The sequence below is a fragment of the Callospermophilus lateralis genome, chromosome 2 (assembly GCF_048772815.1).
Source record: "Callospermophilus lateralis isolate mCalLat2 chromosome 2, mCalLat2.hap1, whole genome shotgun sequence".
Classification (NCBI taxonomy): domain Eukaryota; kingdom Metazoa; phylum Chordata; class Mammalia; order Rodentia; family Sciuridae; genus Callospermophilus; species Callospermophilus lateralis.
This window is the reverse complement of record NC_135306.1, coordinates 124,098,933-124,118,809: the sequence shown is the minus strand read 5'-3', so window position 1 is coordinate 124,118,809 and position 19,877 is coordinate 124,098,933. Positions and strand designations below refer to the sequence as shown.

The 19,877-nt window shown below is 37.4% G+C and overlaps 1 protein-coding gene across 1 annotated transcript in view; it reads right to left on the bottom strand.

The window, feature by feature from the left end:
• LOC143387646 (uncharacterized) overlaps positions 1 to 19,877 on the bottom strand; it is a 109,269-nt gene that overhangs the window by 79,874 nt on the left and 9,518 nt on the right. Inside the window, exon 6 of the mRNA XM_077108297.1 lies at positions 13,020 to 13,138. Coding sequence (XP_076964412.1) covers positions 13,020 to 13,138 — 119 coding nt within the window. The remainder of the gene's footprint in view (positions 1 to 13,019; positions 13,139 to 19,877) is intronic.

Here is a 19,877-nt window from a genome sequence, read left to right as displayed (position 1 = left end):
CTATTTCCCTAGATGAACCAAGTATGTCCAGTCTGGAGTCTTACTGTTTCCTGGTCACTACTAATAGCAGAGCCTGGAGGACTCTAGGAGAGGACCTCTCTGCCTTTAGCCCTGCAGGCCTCTTTTCCCACCACCTGCAAAGTCAAGTCTGGTCTGGGTGGGTGTTTCTCCTTCTTGTTCTTTCACTACATGTTTTTTTCATCGTTCAGAAAGTCTGTAACTTGAAAAACAAGTTCCCCCTTGCTCCAGGGAAGGGAGGGCTTACTTCTTCAAAGATGAGGAAAGATATTTGCATTTCATATTCTAGTGCATCAAAGAAAGAGAAGAAAAACAAAAGCAGTTAAGATCATTCTTTACAACGGTGTGAGTATTTATACCCTGCTGCATAAGAGGAGGCAACGGCAAGGAAGAACCCAGGCCTTTGAAGGACTGAATGAATGAGACATTAGTGGGACAAGCCATGGGGAAAAGGAGTAGCAGACCTTGTCGTCTTTGCACTTGAGCTTCTCTGATGTTCATAAGGAGCCTGCATTCAGAGTCCAAAGACCTGACCTGGATTATCCCCAGTTACCCCGTATACAGGGCTGCAGGTGGTACATGTAGTTATGGGATCAGGGGTTGAGTGTTCCTGATGTAGCCTCATCTATGCTTTCTTGCTTCTAGTTCAGATGGCTTTGGAATTCTGTTAGTGCTGAATCTGAGTGCTGGATCTTTTCTTTATCGTGTGGATTGCTAGAGATGGCTGGTGCTGCATTCAACTAACTTTGTTTTAGTTTTTAGAATTTAACAGTTTAGTTGCTTTATTTCACTTGCTCTTCCAACCACCCAGGGAGATGTTACAATTTCCATTGTTCTGATGGGAAAAATGAAGATCAGAGAGAACAAGTGAATTTACCACAGTAATACAGCTAGTATGTGGCATCAAAACCATGTCAGTTATGTAGGTTCATCTCAATGGATAATTTATTGTCCAACAGTAACATTTTAAAAATGAAAGGGGTTGCTATTAGAAATTGTGCCAGGACTATACGTTCAAACTGGCATTCTCCTTTATGACCAACTTATTATTTCTCTATTTATGAAACCTTTTATTTTTTATGCCTGCGGCTAGGTAACTATGACAATTTTTATTTTCATTTATTTATTTTTGGTGCTGGGAATTGAGCCCAGAGGTTCACATATGCTAAGCAGGTACTCTACCATTGAGCTGCCTACTCCCCAGCCCCTTTCTTTTTATTAATTTTATAAAGAAAACTGTAATTTTGATAATAATTTGTACTTTTAAAAATTCTATTTTACTTATCTGTAAAATTAATTTTTATTATTTCTTTCCTTTTAAAATGATAAGATGATCATTTTCTTTTATGAAACCAATATACAACCCTAATCTCAAAACTTGATAAGAGTAATGTAAAAATGTAGATTACAAATCAGTTTCACTTTTGAACATGGATGCATGAATCCTAATATGCATTAGTTTTTAATGATGAAAAGAATATAAAATAATTTAAAGAGTATATCAAGACCAATTATAATTAATTCTTAGGAGTACAAGGAGATAATTCTACATTAGAAAAATCTATTAGTGATTTCCCATACCAAGAAACTAAAAAAGAAAATACTTTAAAACATTTTAACAGATGCAGAAAAAGTATTCAATAAGGCTTTATATTTCTTCAAAATTTAAGTTAGTGGAGAACTGGAAACAGAAAGTAACTTTTTAAATGTGATATAAAGGTATTTGCTTTTTACCTACAGAACTTGAAAACCATTTGCTTCAAGATTACAAAAATACAAGAATACTTGCTATATGAGACTTTATATCACACTAGAGGCCAATGTTATAAGAAAGGATGAACGTTAAGAAATATGAGTGGGATCAGGAGATGAAACTGTCATTTGCAAGTGTTATGATTACTTAGATTAAAAAAAACAAAGAGAATCAACACTCTTGGGAATAATAAGACGCAGAAAGCTTGCTGGTTAAGCCAGGTGAGGTACACACACCTGTAATCCCAGTAGCTTGGGAGGATGAGTCAGGAGGATCTTCAGTTCAAAGATAGCCCCAGCAAAAGTGAAGCACTAAGCAACTCAGTGAGACCCTGTCTCTAAATAAAATACAAAATAGGGATAGGGATGTGGCTCAGTGGTTGAGTGCCCTTGAGTTCAATCTCCCCCTACCAAAAAAAAAATCTTGAGTGGGTGGTGCAGTGATGTGGGGACAGTTTGGAAGAATTTCCCTGGGGCAGCACCTGTGGTAATACCAAACCAGCCCTTTCTGCAATGTAGCCACGTTGCCATCTGCAGTGCCACTGCCAGGTTAGATCCTGTCCTTTGAGCCTGTTTTTCTGGAATTCTCTCTGGTTCTTTGAGCTGTCAGATGTATTTTCCAGTAAATGACATTTTTTCATTAAGTCAGAATCAGTTGCTGGTCCCTGCATTGTAGAAATGGGAAGTGGTCTGGGGTTTTAGCTCAGTGATAGAGTGCTTCCTAACATATTTGAGGACCTGATTTCCATCCCCAGCACACCATCACCAGTAGGGCCCCTCCTCGTCCCGAAAAAAGAAAACAAATAAACAAACCAGGATTTGGAGCTAGAACATTTACAAAATGATACTGAAACATGTAGAATATATACCCATGAGTCATTCAGACCAAGGATTGGTATACTTCTGTAAATGGTGATATATTAAACATTTAGGCTTTGGTGACCAAACGCAAGTATTCAATTCTGCCTTTGTAGTGTTTAGAAGTCACAGACAGTATGGAAGCAAATGGCAGTGGTTGTGTTTGAATAAAACTTTATTTACAAAAAACCCTCAGTGAATAGGGTTGGTTTGGTTCATGGACCATAGTTCCCTGGCCTCTGACTAAGTCAATCATGAAAGAGAAGAGGGTACAGAACCACTCTCTTAGATCTTCAGGTATATCATCCAGCCATCATAGTTAAAACAATACAGGAGTGGTACATAGATACAGGAGTAGACTAAGGAACAGAAAAAAAAACCCAGGAATATGCACAATAGAATTTGCTTTATTTAAATATTTTGTAGGAAAAATTAGTTTGCTATATTATACCAAAACTCTTAAGAACAAGAAATCTCTGAATAAAAGGATTTATTTCAATAAAACCTTTACTGAAAAGATTAAGCCACAGCAGATGCTGCCCAGAAGAAGAAATGTCCTGCTGCCGGGTACAGTGGTGCATTCAGGAGGCTGAGGCAGGAGGATTGTGGGTTCAAAGCAAGCCTCAGCAACTTAGCAAGGTCCTGAAAAACTCAGTGAGACTCTGTCTCAACATAAAATATAAAAAAGGGCCCAGGATGTGGCTCAGTGGTTCGGTCTAGGGACAAGTTCCTGTAACCGTTAGCAGTGGGGCTAGGGAGTAGTTGAAATATGTCTGCCAGACCTAAAGCTAAGGAAAGAATTTTTATAAGTTTTGGGAATGGGAAGCACTGTTCACATTGACCCTACTTTGTCTATTGATAAGAGGGCAGGACAATGTGAAGCGGGCAGCTTTGGGATGGGAGGACAGTGTGTAAGGAGAAGAGCTTCTACTTCTTGCATGGTTGGGTTTGTCAGCAGATTGAATGGCACCTTGATGGTGGTCCTGCGGTCCTGAGTCAAGGGTTTCAACACACATTCAGGAATGTGGAACAGTTTTGTCTTGTTTTGTTTTTCCTAATTGTTGGTTTGGTCCAAAGCCAAAGAGGAGTTGAGCATCTCCTCTTCTTCTCCTCTATCCTCCAGCCTAGTAACTAAATTGAGGATATTTCAGATTTTTTTCTCTTATCGTCTATATGGAAAAACTAAATTAGATCACTATCTCAGGCAAAAAATATAAAAACATGAAAGGACGTAAATGTGAATATTTAAAAGTTTTACCAAAAAATATGAAAATATCTGTAGGATTTTTGGAGCAGAGAAGAGTTGAGATTGCTAGCCAGTATTAAACTGTTTTGTGTCCTCTGGGAACACATCCACTGAGACAGTGACTAGGTGACAAAGGCGAGTTGCCTGGAGCTGAGGTCTGTGTGGGTAACTCAGGTCAGCACGTTCTTCGTTCAGAGAGCCGAGGCCTGGGACACACTGGTGGCTGAACAATTGTCTGGTTTCTGAAAAGGAAGGAAGCTTGGGCTGAATAGTGGGTGACTTTTGTGTTGACCAGAACTGATTAGAGATCCGAAGGAACAGGATTTAGAGCAAAAAAACAATACACCATCCTGGTTATTGATTCTATGACTAAGATGGTTTTCTGGGACAAACATGAGGCAAATGGCCAAGTCCAGTTAGATATCCAGTAACTTTTGTTTTTGTTTTGTGTATAACTTTAATATCTTACGGAAGAGTCAATGAAAAGACTTTGGGAACCTATAAACATGGCTTCGAATCCAAGAGCCATCACATTCTGGACGCGTGAATTTCCTCAATTATAAATGAGTGGGATAAGGCCTACCCTTTTGAGTTGCTGTAGTGGTTAGAATGTAAACACGTGGGGTGGATTGTAGATGGTTGTAGTTCTTTGTCAGGCATTCCCATTGAGAAATGGAGTTTATTTTCATTCATTCATTTCTTTGTTCAACAAATACTTAATGGGTGTCTACTCTGTGTCCCAGGTTCTTCCAGATGCTGAATAAAATAGATAAACTCCCTGCCTGAAAGTAATTTAGATGAGACCTTTTAATCATTGTTGGTGATATAATGGTTATTAAGATAACTAGAACATTAGGGTCTAGCCAAAAAGGACTCATTGTCTGATGTAGACATATAAGAAATTAACTTCCAGCCAGGCAGGGGAGGTACACATCTGTAATCCCAGCTACTGTAGAGGCTAAAAAAGGATTGAAAAGTTCAAGGCCAGCTCCGGCAATTTAGAGAGACCCTGTCTCAAGACCAAACAAAATGAGGAAGACTGGGATGTAGCTCAGGGGTTAAGCATTTAAGCACTTTTCTTTTTTATGCAAGGCCCTGAATTCAATCCCCTGAACCCCTCTCCCCACCAAAACCAGTTCAAAGGAAATCTGTCCTAAATTATAATTAACATACAACTATTCATTTTTAACAAGCTGGATAGAAACCATTTGGCTGTTTCAAATTTAAAATAGCTTCCTTTTCCCCTCCTGTATTGCATTTATAAATGCAAAATTTATAAATGAAAATTTTAATTGAATGAGTTAACTCAGATAAATATTCATTCATTCAACCATCCTTTCAACAAATGTTTGTTGTGTTAATGTGCAAATGTTTCATGTGCTAATGACTGTGGTAAACATTAAGTTTCTAACTGAATAATTCAGATATAGATTCTATTTGTTCTGTCAAGAATTTCACTTTTCATATCAATATTATGGGGAAGAGGTGAAATTTGAAAACATTTATTGGATTAATCATTTTTTTCTATATCTGAAGGACTCCTTAGATTAACATAATCTATTTACTTGAAGTTAGACTCTTTCCTGAATGGCATGATCTAGTAGTTGACAACTGAAAAAGTACATTTAGGTATTATTAAGTTGGAATAGAATTTTAATTTGTTATTTATCCTTTCTAACCTTTCTATCTATCTATCTATCTATCTATCTATATATATATATATTTTTTTTTTTTCAGGGCTAGGTAAACTTGGAATTTGAGAGGCAAGAAGCAGCAAAGGCAAGGTGTTTTTCTTTTCTTTTTAGTATTGGAGATTGAACCCAGGAATGCTCTACCACTAAGTTACATCCCCAGTACATTTTATTTTTTATTTTGAAACAGAATCTCGCTGAGTTACCCAGGCTGGTCTTGAACTTATGATCTTCCTGCCTCAGCCTCTTGACAGGCATGCACCCCTGCACTTGGCCTCAAAGTTTCTTTCTTTCTTTCTTTTTTTTTAACCTTTATTTTATTTATTTGTTTTTATGTGGTGCTGAGGATCGAACCCAGGGCCTTGCATTGCTAAGCGAGTGCTCTGCTGCTGAGCCACAATCCCAGCCCTCAAAGTTTCTTTCAAGTGAATGTTAGTTTGTATGCAGGCACACACACTTGACTTTCCCCATCATGATGCCTGGATGGTGAATCTACCCTTCCTTTGTAACCAAGGTGTCATTGTTTCTTGGTCCTAAAATGCTAATCCTGATGATGCCTCATCAATGGACATCAGTGAGGAAAGACTGTGCTGTTCCTTCATCACTTGACTCTTTGTCCTTGGACCATCATAATTCCATGCCTTGTCCTCACCAATGAAAATACAAAAGGCAATAGCAGCTCACAGCTGTACCTTAGCTGGAGTTCAGACCAAAGCACAATTCACCATTCTTTTGTGATTGCTGGTTATCAGAGGAGTGTTTCACATGTTTGGATCAGAGATCAGGGTTCTGTTTTTACAGAACTTGTAGAAAATATACACTTTTAGAAAATATAAAATTTATACCCAACACCACTGTTATTTTTGTTTTCCAGGGTCACAGTCTACAGATTCATGCCATCTGAACATTAGTACTAGTTCAGAATTCGCTTTGGGGGTCCCAAACAGCACTGTTGTTGTAGAAAGTATACTTTGGTTGGTATTATTGTGTCTTGTGATTAAAGTGACAGATGTTTTCGTAAGAGGAAGGGTGACCCCTTGTGGCAAATTAGAAGCATAACTGCAGATTCTTTGGCATTTCTTCAAGGTGGCATCATGGCATTTCAGTTTTGGGAGTTTTTGTGATTATTTTTACCAGTGGGGCAGAATTGATGTTATCTGGCTTCTAAAGCTACATACATCCAAAAAGACACAACTAAGATCTGCATTCTGAGGATGCCATGTGTGGGCAATATGGTTCACAGACTAAATTGAGTCAGCCCAGATTTCCAGCCACATACATTAGCATTCCAAGCCAGCCCATCTTCCCCTTGGAACAAAGGAATCACCACGGGAGCCTTCCTTGAGTTCAAATTCATGAGATATAATATTATGAGATAGAACATGTTATGTTCTATCTCACGAAATCATGAGATATATTAAACTGGTGTTGTTTTGAGTCACTATTTAGCATATATTTTTTTCAATGATAGAAAGTTTTGCATTTCCTATTATAAGTTCAGGTTTCCCAAAAGCAGATACCAAGAGGAGATTAGAAATGCAATACATATTTTTTGGGAAAAGCCTATGAAGGATAAAGGGGAAGGAGTGGAGTAGGGAGAGAGAGAGAGGTTTTAGAACATGATGCAGGCCTGGAGTTTGTGAAGGAAGGAAGATTAGGCAGGAAGAGTCTTGGGGTGTATCACAGTTCTTCGAAAGGTTTGGCCAGGCTGGTGGGCAGTCCCTTAGCATAATGCAAAAATTCTGTTTATCCATAGTACTTTGTGATCAACTGGAATTTTAGACTTGCATATCTATGGTGTACTAGAAATGGTAGAATGTAGATCAGAAATTCATGAAAATAACAGAGAATTTCAATAGGACTTCCCCCTTTGAGATTGCACAGTCCTCTATTATAACTCTTAAAAATGTACTATAGTTATTTCTTTCATAACTGAATAACTGGTTAGATTTTGAAATTCTTGAAGGCAGTGTCTTTGTAATTCATCTTTGTATCTTCTTTACTCCCCAAGTTTCTGGCTCAATGATTGCTTGTTGAACGAATGAATGAGAATAATGGTCAAATTGTGTTTCCTGTATAGTTCTCAGAATAAATTATAGTTTTCTGGATTTAGTTATAAGAAATTCATTGTAGATGATGAAAATATTATCCTTCACAGTTCACTCCCCTGGCCTTCTGTGTAGCCACACTCACCTTTCTTCTCACTAATAGACTATAATCACTACCTACAAATAACGCAAGTCCTGTCTGAGTGCTGCACCTTTCTCAAAGTCCAGGATCTCTGGGTGATGTGCTACCTTCTCCATCAGGTGTCAGGGTGGCTTCCTCAAATTGTGTGCAAGCTGTGGACCAGCTGCTTCAGGAACAGGTGAATAGGTGCCTGCCATGGAGATGGATCACTGCTACTGTGCTAAGAGCTGAAATGAACTGAAATTTATTACCCACATTTTCTCCTAGAAGCTGCATCAAAATTCTTCTGGAGCAATTGTTGTCTAGTTAGGGAAACATATTTCTGATGCTTCCAACTCATCCATCTTTCCAGAATCATCATCTTCTTTTTAAAATTCTTCTTTTTTTCTTAATTTATAGGACATTGGTTATGCACTAATTGATAATTTGATCTTATGAATTTTTATATGTATACCCTCTCATCCATGGAGAATACATTCTAAGATTCCCAGTGACAGTCTGAAACCATGAATAGTCCCTAACTATATTTAGACTGTTTTATCCAATGTGCACATACCTATGATAAAATTTAATTTATAAATTAGACACAGCATGAAATTAGCATGAGATGAAGTGAGGTGAATGACAAGTTTTTGTTGTGTAGCATTGGACTGCTACATAAGTTGCCTGAATACAAGCACTGCAATACTTTGGCAGTTAATCTAATAACTGAGACAGCTGCTAAGTGACTAATAGGTGGGTAGCTTTTACACCATGGAGTTGCTAGACAAAGAAATGTGTAGCCTGGTTGGGATGGAATGGGACAGTGTGAGATGTCATCATGCTACTCAGAATGGTACATAATTTAAGACCTCAACATTGTTTATAGCTGGAGTTTTCCATTGAATGTTTTTGGAACATGGTTGACCACAGGTAACTGAAACCATGGTCCAGCAAAACAGGTAAAGATGAACTACTGTATTAATTTGAAAGCAACCTTAATGGGAAGTTTCAATGAATGAAACTTTTCTAACTTTTGAGATAAATTTTCTTAATACAAATGCATATTCAATGTCATTAAATAGCTGACAGTCTGGAGTGGAATTTCTTATTAAATAGAAGTTTATAATTCAGTGGAATAAGTGATGACTGTGAAGATTTAGTAGTAGATACCAAGGAAGCTCTTATGAGTAGCAACCACACAGGCATAAGGAGGGTGAGGTGAGGGAGAGTTTTACGAATATAGAACTCTAAGCCCTCAAGAACTGCAGAAGTAGCCACGTCAAGAGAAGGGGGTGCTTCTATTAGTGATGGTGGGGATCAAACCCACGGGTTCATGCACGATAATCATGCATTCTACAACTGTTCTACATTCCTAGGCTTATTTAAAACATTTTTTTTGTATCTGCTGTGAGCTATACAGTGTGTGGTTTTTTTTGTTGCCTGATAGAGCCTCAATGAGAGATTCAGAGGGTAGACATTTTTTGCCTTCATGTCCTTGGTTTTCATCATCAAATTGATAAAGTTGGTAATTTTAATCAAGTGGAAAAACAAGTATTTTTTTTATTTATGACAAAAATTTATTGATTATAGCAGCTTTCTGAATATTCAAATCTCTATAATAATGGTGTCAATATCTGAAGATAAATTTTACACAGTATTTATCATTCTTATTTGTTGATGAGTGCTTGTGGATCGAATAAGCCTATAAGTTAATATGTACACAATTCATTACTTATTATTTTTAAAATTGCATTTGTATAATAACATCACTGATCTAATAAAAACATTTTATGTATTGAGAAGCTGCAAGTTTGTGATGAAAACAAGTTTTCTCAAATCCTTACACACGATGAAAAGATCACATTATGTCTTTGACCACAAATGTGCTCATTCCTCCTAGAAGTTACAAGTTTGCTTCATTCATTTCTGATAAAATATCCACCAAATGCCCCAATCTAAATTGCCATAGTGTGTCATCTTCCTTCTCTGTAAAAATTAGATTCCATGAGAAAAAAATGGTCCAATCCAGGTTTAAAATTTACCTTGTATGTGCTGTTCTTTGATATAATTTTCACACTTCTATATGTAGTTGACATTCTTTATGTGTACTTCTCATTGGATAACGATTTAATGAATTTCATCATTTTATGTTTTCATGGTTATTCAAAATGACACTGGGTTCTTTTTTTTTTTCCTGAATGTTGTGGCAAAGAATCCTTCTAGTGCAGTTTGGTATCACCTCTGTGATTTGTACTTATGTGCCAGCAATATTGCCTATTCTTAATTTCTTTCTTTCTTTTTTTTTTTTTTTTTTTGTGGAAAAACAAGTATTTTGGTACTTAAAAGACTCCAGAATCAGGGGCTGGGATTGTGGCTCAGTGGTAGAGCACTTGCATAATAAGTATGAGGCACTGGTTTTGATCCTCAGCACCACATAAAAATAAATAAACAAAATAAAGGTTTGTGTACATCTACAACTACAAATTTAAAAAGACCCCAGAATCATAAAATATTATCAAAATATTAATAAAATATTATAAAATATTTTATGATTAGTTGGTTTTTAGAAGTGGAAAGATCAAAAGTCTCTGCACAAAGTGAGGAAATTAAAACAAAGAATGGTTCATAGCCAAGAGAAACATGGAAGCCCAGTCTTCCTGATTGGGTAGAGTAGAGCCAGGATTCACACAGAACTGCAGACACAATTCAGCACTCTTTCTGTTACATATCATTATTTTTGCATCGGGAAAAAAACAGTATAAATGCAGCTCTGGTTAGCTTCATGCTGGCATAAGAAAAAGAGCTGGCTTACTTGTCTTTACCACTTCAGGTCACTTTTTTTTTTAAATTAAAATTGGTACTGGGGATTGAATGCAGGGGTGCTTTACCACTGAGCTATGTCCACAGTTCCTATTTTTTTATTTTGAAACAATAATGGTTTCAAACTTGCAATCCTCCTGCTTCAGTCTCCCAAGTTGCTGGGATTATAAGCGTATGTTTTAGCACCTGGTAGCTTCAGTCACTTTTGATCTGATATTTTGTCTGTATGATCAGATTCTAATTTTTCTGAAAGGTTTCATGGCAAGAATGGAGTATAATGCTAGTGAGGAGAAGAAAATGACTATATTATATTTTCCCCTTTATAGTTGAACTATTTTTTTTTGTTCTAGTGTAATCTAAAAGGGAATTTGTTGAAAGGACATTAACATACCTCATGGAATAAAAAAAAATTGTTGAACAACCAGGTTTTGGGCAAGGAAAGTTATAAAGCATTTCTAGGGTCTTCAGCAGCAAAGACTCATGGATCTTTCCTATAGAATCTCAGCATAAACAAGCCTCAGCTCAGAACCTCAGAACCAGTCTCAGGTTCCTCTGTTAATTGTTCATGGTGAGTTTGTTGGGTTCATGTGCTTTCTTTGGGATCATATTCTCAAAGTTCAAACAGCACTTGAAACAGTAATAAATGTTGACTAAGTGAATGAAATTCTACAGTTCTCTGGAGAAGGTACCTAATTGGCTCTGCCTGGGGCAGGTGCCTGCCTCTGCTCCAAACACCTGTAGAAGGAGGTGGCATAGTGCAATTTTGGCACCAGAGGCTCCTATATAGGTCAGGGGACTTTCTCAGAGAAGAGGAGAGGACAGACAACACAGAAGTGAGTAATTTATCTTTGCTTCTAAAAGACTGATAAGAAATCGACAGTTTTGGAGAACTGATATTTAAAACAAGGATATAGTATATAATGTACTGTATATGGTATGGTCTCTTTTCATCTAAACTTGGTATCCCAATTAGCACATTTATGTGCATTAAGGTGTCATCTATTGTGGGATGGACCATTTCTTCAAATTCCATTAAAAAGAAAAGATAGGCAGAACTTAATAGTAAAGATAAATAGAGCTTAATAGGAAAGAAATCCTGACATAAAACTTGAGCGCCAAATGATTGCTCCTTTTGTATGAGGATCGATGGGACATAAATCTACAGTATCAAAAATATAGCAAGGACACATGACTGTCTCAGTAGTAACACTGGGTGGGAAAGGCCTGAGTATAGAACCCTAAGCTGAACCTCCTACAGGTGTGCTAACTGAATTCACATGAGCAGTGTGTCCTAAACAATCTTTTCCATGAGATTTAATATAAAGTAATCTCAGGTAGATAGGGACCTATGTGATTAACATAAGCAAACCTAAATTCTTTCTAGGAGAACTGCAGCAGCAATTGTAAGATGCTGTCTTAGCAATGTAAATGTATGTAAATGTTTGTTTCACAGTCTGAGAAACTGGCAGTGTATTGAATTGGTGACAGTTGGGGTAATTCATCCAGTTTGCTTTTGTCCTACATTTACAGGTGAATCACAGAACATTGGTGTTTTGGTTGGCTTTGAGAGACTGGGAGAGTTTAACTACGCAATTATGAAACAAGAAATACATGAAAATTAGAAATAATTTCTGGTCTCATCAATAAATGTTTGATTTTCTTGAAACAACAATTACAGAAACACTACAAAATTTATAAGTTTTGCATTCCCAAATTATAATTTTATAAATCAGCTGTAGGAAGACCTTTATAGCTTATTATATTTACCTTCATTATTTCTGTATGTGAGATCTCTGTACTCTTCCCCTCATTCAGAGTCTTCATTTCATCCCATTTATGTACGCTCAAGAAAGGATCAGCATTAGTTATTTTCTTCTTATTATGAATTTTTGTTCACATATTAACTTTTTCCTTTTAAAAAAATTAAGGGAGGAATTTGTAGACATTTGCTCAGAAGTGGAGAAAGCATTGAATTTTAAAGGCCCTTCTTGGCACACCTGAAATCATACCATATGAGCAATACCCTTTTCTTCTTTCCTTGAGTTTTTTTTTAATAAATAAAAATAAAATAAAAATCACAACAGCGATTATTTCTGTTTGATTTTATATTAATTTATTTTTCCTCTTTATGTGTATTTCTATTTTCAAAAATTTCTGCTATAAACATATATTTACTTATTTTTTTAGTGAAAGTAATACACTGTACGTAAATTAGAAAACAGAACCCCGGAAGGCTTATAACAAAAAGCAACTTCTCCTGTTTTTCTTTCCCCCACTAGAAGTAACACATTTTCTTTCATTTTTGGTTACCTCTAAGTAGTTAACTCCATATTAATAAATAATGTCCCGTCACTATTTGTCAGTTTTAGACATTTTCTGTTCAGATAATTTAGCTCAGTGCTACCCTCTGCTGTTCTTCCCTTTTCTGCACATTTTCAGAGTGGCAGCATCATGGCTGTCACCTTATGTGACATGTTTAAGTCCACATTTCTTATTCCATCAGTTTTCCAGAGCATCTCTTGACTCCTCACTTTGTAATCAGGCCTTTCCTGAATCTCTTCCCCTTTCACCTCCAAACTGCCTATATTTTTACAATTAACAAAAATTTACATTTCATTCTTAACCAGAATTAGGTTGTCTAAGCCTTTTTCTATATGTCAATTCTGAATACTGAAAACCAGTAAAAAGCACTTAAAGATATCACAGTCTCAGTATCATTCAACCAAGGGCCAGCCGTGAGCCACGACTACACGGCCTTCTCTGGGGTTCTGGGATGGGACCCTTAGGCTCTAAATCCTCTTAAGGAGGATTTCCCCTCAACTTCAAATGAACTCTCTCTTTTTTTTTTTTTTCGATTCCTCTAGTTACTCAAAATCATGTCACTTTTGATTTGGTCTTATATTTGGACCATGGTTTTTATTATAATTCATCATTTTGTCACTATTTTCTGATTGCCTCCCTCACCCCTGCCCCTCTTGGGTGAAGAAGTGTATGCCTCTTCACCACGTCCTAAGATTTTTCAGGTTTGTACTCATTATATAAATGGCTTAGCAGCTATCTTGACTTTCCTTCTTTCTTTACCTTTCTTTCTTCCTTTCTCCCTCCCTCCCTTCCTCCCCTCCCTCTTCTTTCTTTCTTCTGGGAATTGAATCCATGAGCACTTTACCACTGAACTGTATCCCCAGCCCTTTTAGTTTTTCTGAGACAGGCTCTCAGTAAGTTGCTCAGGGCCTCACTGAATTTCTGAGGCTGGCCTCAAACTTGTGATGCTCCTGCCTCAGCCTTCTGAGTCCCTGGAATTATAGGCATGAGCCACCACACCCAGCTCATTTTTCCTGAAGAGCATATTTTTTAGATCTCCTTGACTTACTGCTCTAATTTGGCCTGGTTACTTTCTCACTCTGGTGCACAGCTATCATTTTGAGATTTCTTTTCTGCCATTTCTTTTGTTTTCCTTTATATATATATATTTATTTATTTTTTGTACCAGGAATTGAACTCAGGGGCCACATCCCAAGCCCTATTTTTTGGTGTGTGTGTGTGTGTGTGTGTGTGTGTGTGTGTGTTTTATTTAGAGACAGGGTCTCACTGAGTTGCTTAGTGCCTCACCTGTTGCTGAGGCTGGCTTTGATCTCAAGCTCCTCCTGCCTTAGATTTCATCTTAGGGGCTTGCAATCTATCATTAATCAGCTATCTTAAAAGTGCTTGAGAGATAGATTTCTGAACTCTTGTTGTACAAGTTGATTTTGTCTTTACATTTTTTATCAGTTTCCTAGGACTGCCATGACAAGTGCCCCAAACTGTGTGGCTTAGGACACAGATATTTATTATCTCACAATTCTGGAAGACAGAGGACAAAATCAAGGTGTTGATAAAAGCTGCTTCTTTCTGGAGATCTGGGGGGAAAAATCTGTTCCATGTCTCCCTTGTAGCTCTGGGTGGTGCCAGCTCTCCTTGGCATTCTTTGGCTTGCGGCTGTATTACTCCATTCTCTGCTTCTGTTGCATCTAACATGGCCTTAGTGTTTTCACACAGTCTTCTTTTTTCTTTTATTAATTTTTTATATATGACAGAAGAATGCATTACAATTCATATTATACAGATAGAGCACAAGTTTTCTTATCTCTGGTTGTATAAAGTGTATTCACACCAATTCGTGTCTCATACATATACTTTGGGTAATGATGCCCATTACATTCCACCATCATTTCCAACCCCATGTTCCCTCCTTTCCCCTCCCATTCCTCTGCCCTATCTAGAGTTTGTCTGTTCCTCCCATACCCCCTCTCCCTACCACACTATGAATCAACCTCCTTATATCAGAGAAAACATTGTGCAGTTGTTTTCTTGGGATTGGCTAACTTCACTTAGCATTATCTTCTCTAACTCCATCCATTTACCTGTAAATGCCATGATTTTACTCTCTGGTATTGCTGAGTAATATTCTCACACAGTCTTCTTATAATGACAACAGTCATTGAATGGAGAGCCCACCTCCATTCAGTCATAACCTCCTTTAATCTTTATTACTTCTGCACTGACTTCATTTCAGAGGAAAGTCATATTCACAGGCACCAGGGATAAGGATTTTAATACATCTTTTGAGGGGACACAATCAACCCATAACCACACCATATATTGATGGTTTGGCTGGATATAGAATTCTAAGATCAAAATAATTTATCCTTAGAACTTTGAGGACTTTTTGGCACTCTAGGTTGCAATCATTTTTGCTAATATCAACTTAATTCTAATTCTTTTGTTGGTACTCTATTTTTTAAAATCTTGGGGCAATATTAAAATTTCTTTTCCTTTAGTGTTCAGAAATTTCAACATGATATAGGCTCTTTCAATTTGAAAATCTCCTCAAACAGTTACCCTTCTCAGGACTGGAAAATGTCCAATTATTGCTTTGATATATTCTTTATTTTGCCTAGACTCTTTTAAAATTCTATCAGCTGTTTTATCAGACAGGGTTCAAAGAAGAAGAAACATTTAGAATGATATTGAATAAGGAACTTACACTGTTGTGGGATCTGTGAGATTATCCTGGTTTGTCTGTTTCTTCTGCATCAGGTGCTGAGCTTGCCTTTACAGCACAGGTATAGAGGTTAGTGGATGGACGAGAAGAGGTACCAGGAGGACAACTGGGACCCATGAGGGAAAGCTGGAACCCCTGCCTGCCTCTCACCAGAACTTGTGACGGTCTCTCCATAGGTGAACTATAGGAGGTCCTGGGATTCTAACTGTAGAGCCATACACATGCCTGGCTCAGGATTTGGAGAAATTGAAGCAAGAGATCATGTGGTAGCTGGAGCTGTAGGCCTTGCAGCATTTTGGGTCCACCATATGAATTAACAGATCTGTACAACTGGCTATGAGCTACAACAGTGCCAGACTACATCAATCCTGAGAGAGTAAATTAACTATTGCTTTATTTCCACCATCCAAATCCCACACCGTGTGTGTGTGTGTGTGTGTGTGTGTGTGTGTGTGACCAGCCCTAACTAGAAACATATGAAGAACTGAGTGTGATGACACACATCTGTCATCCCTGTTATTGAGGAAATTGAGGTAGGAAGATCACAAGTTTCAGGGCAGCCTGGGCTGTATTTTTATGTGGTGCTGAGGATCAAACCCAGGGCTTCACATGTACCAGGCAAGCGCTCTAACACTGAGCCACAATCCCAGTCCTTCCTTTATCTTCTTGCTCTTTTTTTTTTTTAACTGTATTTCTATTTTGGTAAACATATTTTCAATTTCCATAAGCTTTGGCTTTTTCTGTGTTTATTTTAAAAATAACATGTTGTTTAAGTATGTAATATCTTTTCAAATTTCTCTAAGAGTATCTTATTTTTTTCTTAAATCTGTTCTCTAAATTATTTCTGTTTCTTCAGGGATAAATCCCTTTGCTGCTACAAAATTTCCTCTAATATCTAGTATTTGATCCCCCACTTAATCTTATTAATGGGACAATAATGAAGATGACTAGATGATTAATGTAAATGGATGCATCTTGTTCACTTGTACATTTAATGTAGGATGAGCAGAAGGGTGGAGTCTTTACCCTAATCTCAAAGCCAAAACATGGTTTTTGGTTTTTGAGACATGGAATCTACTTTAAACATCCTGTCCTCTCTCAAAACATTTAAAAATTTACCTAGCAAAGAATCCTTTGATATTTTGTCTGGAAATGAATATCTGGATCTCTCTCTCTCTCTCTCTCTCTCTCTCTCTCTTTTTTTTTTTAAATACTAGGGATTGAACCCAGGGTTGCTTAACCACTGAGCCACATCCCCAACCCTTTTGTATATATTTTTTAGAGACAAGATCTTGCTAAGTAACTCATGGCCTCACCAAGTTGCTGAGGCTGGCTTTGAACTTGTGATCCTCCTGCCTCAGCCTGCTGACCTGCTGGGATTATAGGTGTGTACCACTGCACCTAGCTTTGGGCGTTTTTCTTGGAGGGATGAGATGAAATCGAGTGTCATATTCACACATAGAGCTGGTCTCCTGACTTTACTTTTCACTTTGCCTTCATTATACCTTCCAACTGTGTCTTCAGAGCCTTTCTATAGTTGTGCAATTTAACTGCCATTTCAACTTTTGGCCTCTTTGCATATCCCAGGCTGAGGTGGATTATATTTTATTTAGTGTCTATGTTAGGTCTTCTATAATATATTGAAAAATCCATTCTTCCTCCTATTGTTTTATTCCTTCACTAATTACTTATATGAAACCTTAAAGGGGGAAAAATAAAACAAAGCCATGTGCTTAGATCTCTTTCTTAAACTGGAGTTTATTGACAGTAAAATAAATTCACCCAATTCAAACAAATCTTATGCATTTCACACATACATTGTATCTTGGTTTGGCATACTGGAGGGTTTATTTCTTAACATATGACAATCCTTTTCTCAAATAATGTCAAAACCAGCCAGTGTCAATCTTTTACTGGTTTTCTTTCCTATAGGATAGCACAGGCTTAGAGGATGGTTGGGTACTGGGTGAATAAAAGGCAGAAGAGACACTAGGTGTAATGCAATGAAATAAGAACTTATTTTCTTTGATGTAGTGGTTCAGAACAGGATCTATTTTCCCCTCTGTGGAAACTTAGCAATATTGAAGACATTTTTGATTACTATGGCTGAGGATATTCTGCATCTAGTGAATAGAGGCCAGGGATTACTGCTAAGCACATTATAATAGAAAGGATAGGTCCCCACCCCAACAAAGAACTATCTAGTAAAAAATGTCAGTCATGCTGAGGTTAAGAATCTTTTCTCTTCTATAAAAATTTGAATATACTTAATAATAAAAAACTGTACACTTAAAAATGGTTAAGATGATAAATTTTATGTCGTGTATTTTTTTACCACAATTAAAAAAAGAAAAAAAAAAGTGGATCCTTATTTGCTAGGAAAGATTTCTATTTCCAAGTCAGCATTATGCTATTTTGATTGAAATAATAAAATGTTACTTCTTTGCTCAGAGTTTAACTTCATTATTAAGACTGAAGAAAGTAGTGAAATATGCAACAGAGTTCATATGTGAAATATGATAGGAGAGCCAGCCAAGTTTCCAGGCCAAGGACTTTTAAACCAAAGATGTGCATTGAGGCTGGATAATTTAAGTAGTAGACAAAGTTTGTTGGAAGACAATGCAGTCAGTTTTGAAATCTGGAAGAGAAGCCCTGCTCCTGAACTCTGAGGAGGACAGAACCCAGGCAGCATTGAATAGGCAGTGTCTCCAGAGCCCCACAGCCAGGGCTTATCAGTCTTCAGTGTTCTGGAGAGAGAACATCTGATAGGCCAAGCTTTGGACCTGTATCCGTCTCTCAACCCAGACGGACGTAGCATCCTAAGTGATAGCTTGTGAAGAGTGTGCACAAAAGGGAGAGGCATGGTGGGGAGCATGGGAAAAATGGAGGAACTTTGATTGGGCAAAGGGGAAGGTGGGAAGGGGAGGACGCATGGGGGCAGAAAAGTTGGCAGAATGAGATGAACATCATTACCATAGGTACACATATGAATACACAGATGGTGTGATACTACATTGTGTACAACCAGAGAAATGAAAAGTTGCACTTCAATTGTGTACAATGAATCAAAATTCATTCTGATGTCATATATATTGATTAAAATAAATAAATTTTTTAAAAAAAGGCAGGGAGAGGCAGCTTCCTGTCCCTGAAGTTGGGTGAAGGAATGCTGGACATGTAAAGATAATAGGCAGCCACTTCAGCTGCAAGATAGACACTGCCTCCTGCTGCTCAAAGCAAAATACGACAGTTAAACAAGCAAAAATTTGCTTAAATCATGACTACATTTGCTTACTGTTAAACAGATAATCTGTTTTGTTGTCTATAAAATGAGTAATTTGAATTCAGTGACTTGTAACTTCCTCTTCATTCTAATATTGTTAGTTATATTCCATTATGCTTTAAAGGCCTTTGAACTCTTGTTCATATATAGTTCATATTTGCCTGGATTAATGGATTCTTCTTGCATTTGATCTATCATGGAGTTGTTTCCTAATGGCTAGGGTGGTAATTTTGATTTTTGGAATATTGATTTGTTTGGGGTGAAAAAAAGTCCTTGAGTGAAATTTTCAAAAAATGAATGCATCTGTTCAGGATGTGTAGGGGGGTGTGATTTATATTAGTATAAATGTAAATTTCAAATCTCTGTTTATAAGGAGAGTCATGCATACATATGTGTGAGAGTGGAGAAGGAGGAAGAAAGGAAAGACTAAAATGATAAAAACCTTTGCCAGCTGTGTGTCCTGCTCTAGGTCAAGCCCCACATAGAGATGCTTTACCCAGAGAGACACATTAGGGAATCTCAGTGCTTGAAAGGGGAGGGTCAGGGCAGAACAACAGGAAAATGAATTGCTGGAGCAATAGGAAAGAGAGGGGTCTAAAGATCAGAGGCCTAAGGAGTGATGTGGTGGAAGGCTGCAGCCTGCAGAGGTAGATAGCCAGTGAGAAATGGGCTGATACAGGGTAGATAAAGATTTGAAGGATGGGGGTAATATCCCAAATTGATTCTGTTTAATTTCATTGCCTAGTGCAATGTAAAATCTTATTGTTCACATGAATCTTCAGCAACATGTACAGTTTCTCTTTTAGGACTGGTTGGGGGAAAAAAGAGAGGAGGATGAGACTGATGTTTTATTTGGTACAGGGCAGAGAAAAGGGAATTCAGAGAGTGGCTGTGGCAGGAGAGATACCCTGGCAGGAATTTAGAGTTGGCAGTGACTCTGAGAATCCAAGTCCTCAGGAATTTACAGACATTTTGTGGGAAGAACTGCATTTGGCA